Source organism: Capsicum annuum, chromosome 8 (assembly GCF_002878395.1).
Source record: "Capsicum annuum cultivar UCD-10X-F1 chromosome 8, UCD10Xv1.1, whole genome shotgun sequence".
NCBI classification, from domain to species: domain Eukaryota; kingdom Viridiplantae; phylum Streptophyta; class Magnoliopsida; order Solanales; family Solanaceae; genus Capsicum; species Capsicum annuum.
The window spans coordinates 154,777,853-154,791,198 of record NC_061118.1 but is presented as its reverse complement, the minus strand read 5'-3'; the positions used below and the strand labels follow the sequence as shown (position 1 = coordinate 154,791,198).

General features: G+C 36.0%; 1 protein-coding gene across 2 annotated transcripts; it reads right to left on the bottom strand.

Moving 5' to 3' along the window:
* Nucleotides 1-412: 412 nt before the first annotated feature.
* Nucleotides 413-11,125, bottom strand: LOC107839655 (topless-related protein 3). 2 transcript variants are annotated; one of them, XM_016683230.2, is made up of 25 exons: nucleotides 10,723-11,125; nucleotides 9,637-9,816; nucleotides 9,424-9,537; nucleotides 7,919-8,077; nucleotides 7,182-7,356; nucleotides 6,919-7,051; nucleotides 6,229-6,344; nucleotides 5,957-6,092; nucleotides 5,704-5,813; nucleotides 5,361-5,430; nucleotides 5,216-5,289; nucleotides 5,006-5,101; nucleotides 4,835-4,927; nucleotides 3,741-3,868; nucleotides 3,398-3,632; nucleotides 3,071-3,238; nucleotides 2,896-2,982; nucleotides 2,601-2,753; nucleotides 2,409-2,519; nucleotides 2,136-2,315; nucleotides 1,921-2,049; nucleotides 1,740-1,835; nucleotides 1,372-1,554; nucleotides 1,121-1,296; nucleotides 413-896 (listed from the first exon to the last, which is right to left on the bottom strand). In XM_016683230.2, the coding sequence occupies exons 1-25, from the start codon at nucleotides 10,800-10,802 to the stop codon at nucleotides 680-682; spliced, it is 3,399 nt and encodes a 1,132-aa protein (XP_016538716.1). In that variant the 5' UTR covers nucleotides 10,803-11,125; the 3' UTR covers nucleotides 413-679. The 2 variants fall into 2 exon arrangements, with proteins under 2 accessions (XP_016538716.1, XP_016538718.1); XM_016683232.2 differs by having other exon boundaries at nucleotides 2,896-2,979.
* Between the last annotated feature and the right edge of the window lie 2,221 nt (nucleotides 11,126-13,346).

The following is a 13,346-nucleotide window of genomic DNA, read 5'->3' as shown; positions in this document are numbered from 1 at the left end:
TTTAACAAGGTACGGAATAACTCCCCTCAAGCTTGATTACAATGAGCAACATTCCATTTACTAAAACATTCGAGCAAATTCTGCTCCAACACAACTATGATGCACAATAATTAAGTTGGATTCTGTAGAAATTAACTAGGATTCTGCAACTTCATGAAATACTCAAATATCGAGTAATCAATAGAAATGAGCATTACCATTATGGACCTATCATAAAAAGGATTAGATTTGTACGCGATCTCAAAAGATATAATGACACTACCAAATAAAAGAAAAGCTTATTACAACTCCAATAGTATAAAATTGAAACCTATAATGCTATGCATATACTGGACAAGGACTATTAACGCTTAAAAATAACACGGAGCGCTACAGAGAGAGAGAGAGAGAGAGAGAGAGAGAGAGTAGAGAATATCCACCAACTGATCCTTTAAACTGAGCTATTTCCTGTGACATTCTAAACCTTCAACCAAAAGTAACGGCCGAAGGAAGAATATCTATCCCCTAATCTTGACTATGGAGGAAAAAATGATACAAATAAAAAAAAACACATATAATAAACTTTAAGAGTAAGAGGGGTGTCATCATAACTTTGCAAAGGGATACAAGAGATGTTGACTAAAACCTATATGGATAAGATACACAAAAAAGAATTGTCACTGACGAAATACAGTATGTTTCATCTTTGAATTTGGTCGGCGACATGGTTGTTAGCGGTCGAAGAAGAAGCCGCCCTGCCATTCAACACCCCATTATCAACAGGTGGACTTACGCCCCACTTCCCTTCGGATTCCAGGGGTTCAATCACTTTAACAGTTCCATCTGTCAACCCAACTGCAAATTGACTGGGTTCCTGCGGATGTGCTGCAACTACTAGCGGATACACAGTTTGACTCCTGAGGCATACAACACGTGCATTAGCTGCAACTCTTTTAACACCAAGAACATCACAAGATCATGAGATTGGAACAAGTAAAATCAGTACATGAATCAACATCTTACAAAGAGCACAACACATATTAAACACATTTTAACATTACCTGAATGACCAAAAAATTTGATTTGCAGAAGTGAATAACATAAGACAGCTTCAAAAGACTAATGCTAAATCTGTTCTTACCCAGTTAACACTGCCTGGGACAAGTAAGTTGAGGGAGCAACACGACATCTGAGTCTCAGGGTGTCAGCATCAAATACACCAATGTTGCCGTCAGAAAAGGAAGCATAAACTAGTTGACTGTTGCAGGAGTAAGCAGCGTAGGTTATTGGTGCAGAAAGTGCATCTTGAGGGACCCACTGCGAGAAACAGAATCAATAAGAAAACAAACTTTCACAAGTTTTAAATTTGAGATATTTAGGGCTTCGTTTTACCTGGCGAATTCTTTCCATTTTTGATACATCATAAATTGCTAACTGTGTTTCATGGGATACTAGCAAGCGGACTTGGTCTGCGTGAAATTGTACTCGAGTGTCACCCGTAGGTGCTTTACCAGCAGGCAGCTGAATGGCAACTGATTTTCTCTTGTCCCATGAATCAATGCTCCATAAACAGAGCTGAAAAGGTTGAATTCCATGTTAGTACATAAGAAATAAGGCATCTATAGAAGTTGTGGCTGGCACCAAGAGAAAGCTAATTGGGAAGTCTCTGTTGCATCCCTCCTTTTGCAGGAAGCAAACTGAATAAAATGTAGGTTCTATATCTGTTTCTTTACCCTTTCAAAGTTCAAACAGTGACTTACCTGAGCGTCAGCACCCGATGAAACCAATATGTTGAGGTTGGTGGAGAAAGCAAGACCAGTAATGCGCCTCTGATGACCCTTCAACTTAGATTTTACCTATAGATCAAATGCAGTAGTCATTAAAAATGGGCCACTTAACCAACTCACAGATGTCATTGAATATTGTAGTTGCATAAATTACCTCATCAACCCTAACATTGTAAATGTGGATTGTTGAATCCTCCATGCCAATGGCTATAATGTTGTTATCTTGAGGATGGAACGCTAAGAAAGTCGAAGCCGGTGGAGGTGGCATAAATGTTGTCATTACCTGTACATCTCAGTTATATCACATTCCCATAGCAAACCCACTCAAATGGTATGTTAAAAGAACATGACCCTCTTCCATAGATTTACCTTAAATGTCATCATATTGAATAGTGACACTTTTCCACCAGCAGCTGACATTACATAAGAGTCATTCTTTGAGAGGGCTATGCAAGGAACAGCCTCTTCCAAATTGACACCTGAGACATCATTAGTCATAAGAAGACCACTGTTCGGTTGCCAAAATTGCGGAACAACGTTAGCAGTGGCCTTTTTTAAGACACAAGACGTTTCATAAGTTAGTTTGTATAACATTTTGAAAATAAATATGTAGCTAAGACACTGTCAATTAAAGTTAATTACCTTGCCACTTGGATTTTGTTCACTGCGGGCCCACTTCCACAGCTTTTGAATACCATTTGAACCAAGTGCCAAGATCCCAACACCGGAATTTGTATAAAGCAGCCTTGCAACCTAAATGGAAGAGTCAGTTAAACGATCCAGTTACATGTGAATCACAATACAGAATAATTGCACACGAATTAGATAACGTACCTTGTTACTTGAATCTGAACTCTCAGGCATGGTGACCAACCTGCATTGCGCTTGATCTAAAATTTCAGTCAACTGCCAGGGTTTAGCCTTATCTGAAACATCCTCCAATACTCTTGGTTTCTCCATGCTTCTGGGCACAGAATCAACTCCATTCTGCAAAGTAAGATATTATAAGAGGATAAATTTACTAAGCTGCAACACAGACGATGTTTGAAGCTAAAATATGCGCTTATTTAATCTTTCATGCAGACTCTGAAGATTTAACTGAGAATGAAAAAGTTAAAATATTGCATACAAGGATGGGAGACGGCCTGATAGGAGAGGTCCTTTCAACTTTACAATTGACAGGAGCAGCATTTGGAACAGAAGAGCCAGAACCCTGCTAAAAGAAGCACAACGAGATCTTTTTACTATTAACGAAATAAAACTACGCTCAGAATAAGTGGGAGAAAGCAAGCAACCATCAATACCTTAATAGCAGCTGCTTCAATGGGCGATCTTAGTGCTTCAAAAGGTGGGGCTTCAACGGTCCTCAAGGATCTCAAGCCAGCAGCATTTCCCAGTATCTTAATCCCATTGTCAGCAGTAGTAACAGCAAGAAGATTCCCTTCCTTGTTGAATCTCAATCGTGGAAGACTCTGCAACAACCACCACATTTAAAGTCATCTTCAAAATATTCCAAACATAGGGCAAAACCCAATTTTGTTTAGAAATTTTCATTTTCCTTTCTTTTTTTGTTTGGTGTATCTAGGGGATGGTTGCTCAAATGACACTAAAGAACTGGCATAAGCACCAACCGGGAGACCACCATCAGCATGTGTAGTTGTAAGAATGTTAATATTGTCCATGTCCCAAAATTTTATCTGGCTATCTTCACCCACAGCCAGGAAGTGATTTTGAGTAGTGTCAAACTGCACAACACCAGCTGATTTCTTTCTAAACCCAGAATAAGTCCTCTTTATGGCTCCTTCACTTTCATTCCATTCCACAAGAAAAGAATCACCTTCTTTACCAGTTCCACAAGAGAACAATCTATAAGCATGAAAAATCAACATCAAAGAGTTAATATAAGTCGGTGGAGGCGGTGATACTCGCAAAGACCCAACATACAGTAAATAATGGATTCTCATGCAACCCTACCTAGTTCCGTCAGCACTATAAAGCATAGTTGTACACCAATGACCAGGAGCATCATAGTCAACCCGAGATCCCAAATTGTCATACAGCCAAGCTTTTATTTTCCCATCTATAGCAGTGGAAAAAATGAACTGCATAAAGAATCCAAAACAAAATGTTATTAAAGATGTGTCAACTGCAAACACCATTAAAAAAAAAAGCAGGCAAACACCTGAAAATACATCAATAATGCCTAACGTCCTTCTCAATTTAGTTGCATTGAGTATAAAGCATCTGTCTAAACATAAAACTAAAAGCTAGTACACATTTTCAGATCCATCAACAATTGTACAAGTCATATCATAGGATCTCCAAACGCAGCCAGGCACAGAAAGTGCACTACACCTCATATAGACATGGCCTAAGATTGAGATAGGTAATAGCTTCTCAGATCGTAGAGTGAACCGTCAGCACTAAAATAATTTACATTTGACATATTCAATGATCTATTTGCGCATAGAATCCAATGATGGGAAATATTCATGCAGATTCAGATATTCATGGAAACTTTGATAAAGTGTGATCAACCAAAACCTAATTAAGTTTTTTCCAGTTTCCAACAATAATAACTATATGGTTTATGCTATTCCCTAACAGAATGAATCTAAATAGAATGTAAAAGGTTGATGGTGGCAACAACTGAGTAATTAAATAGAACCGCTTCTTTGGGATAACCAATAGTAATGAAACTGTAGAAAGTAAGACGAATGCAATGAATGTTCCCTAGCACTAGCAACAGTAGATAGTTAATTTGACCCTATTTTATAATAGTTAATGAATGATCCCTAGCAACAGTAGATAGTTAATTTTTACGCTATTTTGAAATAGTTGATGAATGTTCCCTAGCAACAGTAGATAGGTAACTTGTATCCAATTTTGTAATAGCTAATGAATGCTCCCTAGCACTAGCAACAGTAATCAGAACGCTGCATCTACATTTTCCAAGACTTTCCAACTACCAGCTGAAGGAGTTAATGAAGTGTTGGGTTAATGAAAAGTAATTCAATCCTGAAGCAATGACCAGAAATCTATGCAAGTTCTTCCATATTTGAAAATACCTGAATGCTCTCCTTCTGATGAGGGCATATGGAATATACAGGAGCTTCATGCCCTTCAAAATTAAACAGTTTTCTCCCTGTTATATCCCACACCTGTTGCAAATTTTTTCATTCAGCATTTTCCTAAATGAGTTACAACACCAACTGAAATAATGAAGTTTCAGCTAATACCTTTATCAACTTATCATCTCCACATGTTACTATACATAACTGCTTGTTTGGGAAAGCGAATGCCAAGTCATTGACACTTCCAGCATGGGCATCCAACTTATATCACAAAGGTACAGGTAAGATTGAGTTATGAATTATAGCTTTTAAGTTCGCCACCACATATGGTTCAACTTGTTAATTGAAAACAAAAGAAGCAACAGAAAAATCTACCTCCAAATGCTGGCGCAAATCATTTGTTCCAATAGTGGCATACAGATGGACCAAATGCTTAGAGAATGCAACTCCTGCAATAAAAAGTACAGTTATGAATGTCCACAAGACATGTATAATAACAAAAACAAATAAAGGCACACACCAACAAAGGTCCCATCTGGACTCCATGCAACACGGCTTACAGAAAATGGTGCATCTTTGGAAGCAGAAGCCTGTAAAAACTCTCCGTTGTCAGGAAGGAAAAATAGTGTACTGAATTACCATTTGAGAAATCTTAAAGACATCAAACCAGAGACTCACCCACAGCACTACATATTTGTAAGGAGACTAGTCTCTCAAACTATAGAACTGATGATTTTATTTGAGTTTACAAGTATTGCCAGACAAAATGCAACCATATTGAAGAAATAAATTAAAAGTCAAAACTTGAATGTTTGCTTTCACTTCCAGAGTATCAATTTGCAAAGAATTTGGTATAGATTAACCTGAAATGTCAAAGTACAAGCTTGAATATCCCATATTTTAAATGCTTTCGCAATCAGCTTCTCTCGCGTTGCTACTTCCCATAGTGTTATTTCACCATTGGTGGATCCAACTGTTCAGCACACTCCATAGAGTTAGAGGAAGAAGATATCTTAACAGCTGTGTGTCTTCTATCACAGCTGGTCCATGCGGAAAAGGGACTAGGACACAGCAACAATAGGATACATGGAGAAAAGATCTTAGACAACAATATACCAAGCAGATATGTATGATGAGAAGGATGAAAGTCCATGCTAGTGACGGAGGATCCTTGAGGTAAAGTAAAAGCTACTGTCCTTGGTAAGTCATCGAGGGACCAAGAGGCTTGCTGACGAACTGTAGGATATGTGACCTGAAAGGAAAAAAGATAAAACGCATTTCAAAAAATTGATGTGATCTGATATGATAATAATATATTTGAGGGTGAATTCTGCATGAGGAAAGAAAAAGAAAATATATCATTTAAGAAAGATTCATTTCAGCAGTACCTCCTCAACAGACTGTGCAGGTCGTAAACGTTTCATTAATTGCTCATGATCAGCGCTCTGATAGTCAAGCATCCCTAATGTAGCTGGAGGTGTGAGGGGGCGCTTCAAAATTGAAACTGTTCAACAGAGAAACATACTGTCAACAAAAGTGGAGAATATCATCTCTGGATCAAACACTCGTTGTAGTATCAATAGTCTGCTTGACTGCTTCGTGTCCAAACCAACTAACCCACATTATGCAAAGTTATACTTTGCAAGATCTAGAGCTTTTTCTTAAGAAGCCAAGAACCTAGTTCTCAAACACATCAACTTTGGACCCTATTTAATGCTATAAGATTATTGATGAAGCATTATTGTGATCCTCAAGAAAACAACAGCTACTATTCTTTGTTCTTATATAGCAGGTGAAAACACGAGTTACTATTCTTTCTTCCTGCCTATTTATTTGGTGCTTCTTTACCATTTACATGTTGAAATATATGCTTATTGAATAGAATACTATTGACATCCATTCCAAAATAAATATTGAGAAATTCGCTAATATAATTACACAGTACGTTCATGGATTTCTTAACCTCTCAAAAGATGAGTTGTTCTTTCTAAGTTTTTAACAAATATTTGAAGCATAATTGATGGTGTCCACAAGAAGCCAGGCCCCTAGTCATTCGAACAGCACTAGTTAAAACTCACCTTGATTTGGTTGAACAGGCAAGGATGATGCCGTCACAACAGCCGCTTGAACAGAAGAAGAAGCAGCGGCGGTTGCCATCCAGCCTGCTAAAGCATTAGCATTAGCAGCAGCTGCTGCTGCGGGTGGAAAGGGCTACAAGCAACAAATTAAAACACATGATTTGGCTGAGGTGAGACAAGCAAAGACGTGGTCACTAGTCATTACGTAAAGAATAATCAAATTACAGAAGTATCATAACTAGAGTAACCACAAAGAATCATACCCCATGCGCCCCGAGTGCCGTAAAAGCAGCAGGTTTTGCAATAGCTGTAGGAGGAAGATTAACGGGTGTAGGAGCAACAGCCCCATTTGGAGGAGTGCATGTATGATCTGTAAACAGCGTCTTAATGTCGGGGTTTGGCCTTGGGTTCTTGCAAAGCTGGTGCTGCCAGTTGAGACTGCAGAAAATGCCAAAATGAAAGATCAAATCAAAAGACATGATTCCAAATATAACTGTGAACATAAACACATCATGTTCAATCCCAAGAAGCATACTACTGTTAACCTTTACACAAATGCTAGAAATGTATTAATCACAAGAAGTATAAAAGTGTGGAGACAGCACATCTGGGTTATCTTGCAATCAAAGAACCAAGTCAAGTTGTTAGAAAGCAGACCATTTTATAAACTGGCACTCACTTCTGCTCATTGTACTTGAGAATCAAGGTACCCGAAAGCCAAAAAAGTAACAAGGTAATTGACAATTTTCTTGTTAGCAGGCAACAAAGATTAAGTGAAGCACAAGCCCAAGTGCATCCCCCATGCATGTTTGTTGACTCGATTATGGACAAAATTAGCATGATTCATTTCTATGCCGAGACAAGGAGCTAGCCAATAGAACCTAATACAAAGTTTACAAATGCCAGTACGTTGACCGAGCAGGGCACCAAAAATATAAAGCTGATATTATTATCCTTCTAGATAGATTAGTATAAGAAAAATCATAAAGAGACTCTTCACCTTTGATTGATTAATGTACGCAATCTCGAAGACCTCAGAGTCGGGAAAACGAGCTTTTCACGGAAAAGAGGATTTGCTTCGATCAATTTCTTCAGCTCTATCAACATTATGCTACGCGCTGTCTTGGTGTCACCATACTTCGAAAGCTGCTCGTTCTCTCTGAAACCAAATAAGCATAGTAGTAATTCAGAAGTCATCAGTTGACTTACATTGAATTGCTAAATCACATTTCAGGAAAGATAAATATCAAGCATGGAAAGAATAACTACATAAATTGAAAAGAGTCATTCTACAAGCATTGAGTGCAGAATCCTCATTCACAGAACCTATGGGCTCAAAAGAAATTCCAACAACTCAATAACTCGAAAAATGCAACTTCTAGGAGCCTGAGATTCTACTGCTAAACATGCAGATAATACCAAATTCTGCATTTTGCCTCCTTCCATCTCAAAAATTAAGTCTAAAATTTACTTCATATTTGGTCGGCAGACAACAGAAAAATAACACAACCAAAAAAAGAATCCCTGTAAATATCATGGTAAGCCAATAAGTAAATCACCTTATTATCTATAACCTTACCTCCACAGTACTATATGATGGGGCGAATTAATGCAACTACAGTTGATTTATCAGTATTCATTAAGGGAGAAGAGGGAGCAAGAGATACTATTGTGCATTCATAATTGAACACAAGGTTGTCTCTTCCTTTAACTCCATGATTAGGTTTTTTGGCATATATTATCTTCTCACCTTTTCCTCCCAATAAAAAAAACTTAATTGTTTTCAGAAATCTTTGCCAGTTGAGTTTAGGTACTAAATGCATTTAATTATTAGGTTTGCATTACAACCAAATTAAATTGTACAGTTAATTTCCCAATCTGGTTCAAGCACATGAACTCCCAACACTTCAAAAAAGATAGTCAACTTGTCTAGATCGCTTGCCGAGAGGACAGTCCATCAGTCAAGAAACACGATTAAAACAAATCAATAAATGGACTTGGATTATTGGTCCTCCACGAGAGGTTTGCAACGTATGCCAAGGATTACTAGTAGAAAGATACTCGACCACACAAAGAAACATTTTAGCTTCCACCCAACGGGTCAATTTTCAATATTTTACTCTATCTGGTGACATTTTAGGACAGAATTAATAGTTCGAAAGAGAATTTGGAGTCCACTAATAAACAAGATTCCCATTTCTTTGTTCTACTGCAATGCAAAATTATAGGCAGATATGAACTGCTATTAAACAGCCTTTTCTAATTTTCACGTGATTTACCTAAGACGGTATTGAAACAGCAACTAGACACTCATGAATCAAGATTGCAAGAAGCACAGAACTGACACAAATGAAAATTTGGAGTCCAATTATGCAATAACAGGCCATTTCCATTTATTCCCTCTCATATTCTAATTATATGTCCTTAAACAATGCTACAAGTTATTTCTTCTTTCAACGTCTTTATGCATGGATATTCCTATCACACAACATGAGAATTAGATACCTGAAATTGGTAAGTGTCAAGAGCTGAGTGATCTCTTTGTAAAGGTCCTCATTGAATGTAGAGAACACTTTCAAATCACTCACAAGAATCTCAACTGCCTTTGCCTTGTCTTGCCTGAAATAACAAAACGTCACACAGAAGAAAAAAAGTTCAAACCAGAAACCTACTACAGGAATGTATCTACAGCATTGTAAAGTAACAATGTGGACATACTTATCAAGAGCTTCAAGATATTTCTGCTTTCTTATCTCGAAAAATATTTTCATGGAGTATCTGTTGTCATCAACTTTAGTAAATCCAGAGAGGTACTTCTCAACTTCATCCCATTCACCTGCATGTACTTTCTCTTCAAAGTACTTCATATTGAAGAAAAATCCTGATTCTTGCTCTAGCCTGCGAACAAAATGATACATTTTTTCGAGAGGTTAATCATTTTCAAGCACAGAAATTCATATAAACACATATTTGCTTACATTTACAATAAACTCTGATAATTGATGTCAACCATAAACAAAAAAGAAAGCGTTGGACACCCTCAATTGCACTTATACAAGCAAAAATTTCATTCCACACGAACTGATTAAATGATGTCAATTAAAAAAAAGGAAAGCTTTCACTTTTTTCACACTTAAAAATTTATTTCAACCTCAAAAACAAGATGTTGAAACACTATTGCATTTGCAAATGATGCGAGAAAAAAGTTAACATTTTTAACAAGATATACTGATGCCAGAAAGTTTTCATTCCGCAAATTAATCTCTTACCAACTTTTAAACTCATCTTTTAATACCTTCACACATTCATAAAAGCACTAAATAAATAACAACAAATAATTAAAAATTGGTCATTTTTTCTTTACAGATTACTACTACTATCACTTATCAAGGCACATTAAATGTATATCATTAAACTCTGCACCAGAATTTACAACAATTAAAAAACGAAAACCAAAAAGGAAAAAGAAAGGGAAAAAGCAAAGATATAAAAAGCACAGCAAAACAGCTTACATCAAGTGGTTTTTCTTGCCCTTTTCAGATAAATTACCAGAACAACCCCAAAACTAAACCCATAACTTATTTCTTTGGTTTTCACCTTCAACAAAAAAAGGTCTTCACTTTCAACAACCAAGTAAAAATAGTACCACTCACAAACAACCTGACAATAAAATCCCCCCCCCCCCCCCCCCCCCCAACCCAAAAAAAAAAAAACACATATAGATGTGTGTTTGTGTGTGAGAGAGAAAAAGCAACACAAAAAAATAACAAAAATAAAAACTTAAAAAAAAAAAAAAGAGCATACTTGTGAACGGATTCTTTAAACTTCTCCTCTTCCAGAAACTGTAGTATCAGAAAAACCAATTCCCGGCTTAAAGATGACATTTCTCTACACTTGACCACAAAAAACGCGAATCGAACAACGGTCGATTTCACGACTCAACAGATCTAACCCCTAGATATCGACACGCGCTAATATTTCTAGGGTTTCAGCTCCTCCTCAAGCAAAAAATCAATAAAAAAAATCAGTGCTTTTACGGGAAGACAGGAATTATATATGTAGAGAGAGAAAGAGAGAAGGAATAGTTATGTAGAGAGAGAAAGGGAAAAGGGGGAGGGATGGGGTCTATTTGTAGTGCAAGGGAGAAAGAGAAGAGTAAAGAAGATGGAAAATGAGGTGGGTGGGGGAGGACTTGGTCTCGCTATCTTCGATGCGTTTAGCAGTAGCCTATCTGTTTTATACTCACCTATCACTGATAAGCTTATGTACTTATCCATTTCGTGGATAAGTTGGTTCTGATAAGTTTGTGTACTTATCGTGGGAAGTGAAGTGGCTTATTGATAAGTAGGATGTGACTGGACTTGCGGATTTGAAATGGGGAATTCAAATGGAGTTGAATATTCAGTTTGAATTACGATTTCCCGTCGTGGGTTACGTGTGCTATTTGATGAGAATGGTACTCTCTGGTTTCGGCGGCATTTAATTTAATCGTCTAATTTATCGCGATATTTTGGTTTCTCGTACTGTCTGTCTCACACAACACCTCTTTTGTGGAATGGAGAATTAATTTTTGTCATGTCAGAAGAAAAAAAAGTTTGTTTTTAAGATGAATGAATTCAGTCGAACAGCGCGTGCCCACGCGCTTGCTGAGATAAGGTGGGTCCTTCTGATTTTTTGTCTCACTTAAAGATGTGGTTCCTTCTAGTAGTTAGGCGCGTGATCTTCAGAAAGGCTTTTTAGACTTCTTTTTTCGTTTTTTGCTTTTTTTAAAAAAAAAAAAAAAACATATATACTACTCTATTATTTTAAGAAAATAGAAAATAATTGTTGCACTATCTAAACAATTAAGGATACTAAAATAAGTAGGATATCTATCGCTCGGATCACTTAATAATGGAATGAAAATAAAAAAGAATTCTACTAATTAGGCATGCAATATCTAAAATGTTTTTTAGTTTAATTAAGATGTTATTTTCAGAAACGAAAAATATTTTTGTTGTCCTCTTCAGATTTAAGTTGAAGAGAATATACTGAAGTAGGATATATATTGCCTAATTAATTCGATAATGGAATGAAAATAAATTGCATTGACCAGATCTATATAATTTAGATGAGACTTGACTAGCATAAAAAAAGAACGAACAATACCCATGAAAATATTCGAAGTTTGATCGCATTATCAGTGGAGCATATTGAACTTTGTGAGGGTCCTATTACTCCCAGACTTTTTTTTTCATATTTTAATAGTATATATCTGTCACTTGGAACATTGTGTGTTAGTCACACGCATTGAGTGCGTGAACAGTGCTAAAAATATTTTAAACTCTTTTTTTCTTTTGCCAAACAACTCCTTAGTTTTATAATTATTTAAAGTTTTATATTTTTATTTATTTAAAAAAATTTATTCTTTTTCTTCTTTCTTCTTGAGTTTCAGTTTCTTCTTCCTCTTTGTTGCAGTTCATTTAGTTCCGTTTCAGTTTCCATTCTTGAAGATTCCGTCATCGAAACTGGAAACTTAATGGAAGAAAGTTTGGGGTTTTGAGTTTAAGAAATTTTTGTTGAAGAAAGTTTTCAAGAAATTTGAGTTGGAATGGACTTGAAATTTGAAACTCAATGGAAGATTCAATTGAGTTGGCGTAATTTGAAAATAGAATTTGAAAACTTTTGCGGACCCGGATGGAGAAAATTAATGGAAGATTTCATTCAATTATTGAAAATTCAATGTATGCTTTTTTATACATAAACTGAAATTCAAGTGAATTCATATATATTCAATGTGCAAGAAATTTTTTGATTAAACTCAATGAAATTCAAAGTTTGAAACTAGAAATTGAATTTGGAAACTTGTGTGATAAGAATGGATTTGAAATTTGAAATTGACTCAATAAAATTATTTGGAATTTGATTTGTAGGATGAATTTGAGTTGTGGAATCTTTAATATGGTTGTAATGATGAAAATTGTTTAACAGTGATAAAATGGAGAAGAAAAAATGCGTGTACCACACTTCCCACCTAAAAAATTGGGTATACGTTTTTTTTTTTTAGAGAGGGGTTAATTCCACTTTAAAAAAGTCTGGGGGGAATTAATTTCGATTAAAAAAGTATAAGGGATAATAGGACTCCCGCAAAATTTAATATGCTCCATTAAAAATTTGATTAAAGTTCAAATATTTTGGTGGGTATTATAAAAAAAATAAAAAGAAAGGAATTTTTATAAACCACAACAAAATCAAGAGCATTGTGATGAATAATGTAAAGCATTGACTTTGGAGTGTGTATAAATGTAAGACCAAAATGAGAAGAAAGAAAATAAGGAAATGCTTATGTGGCAGAAATGGACGGAAAGGAAAGTTAATTAATGTAGCTGAATCTATGCCTATGTAGCTAGACTTATCTAATTTGATTTTATTAAGTTTTTATATTTAAT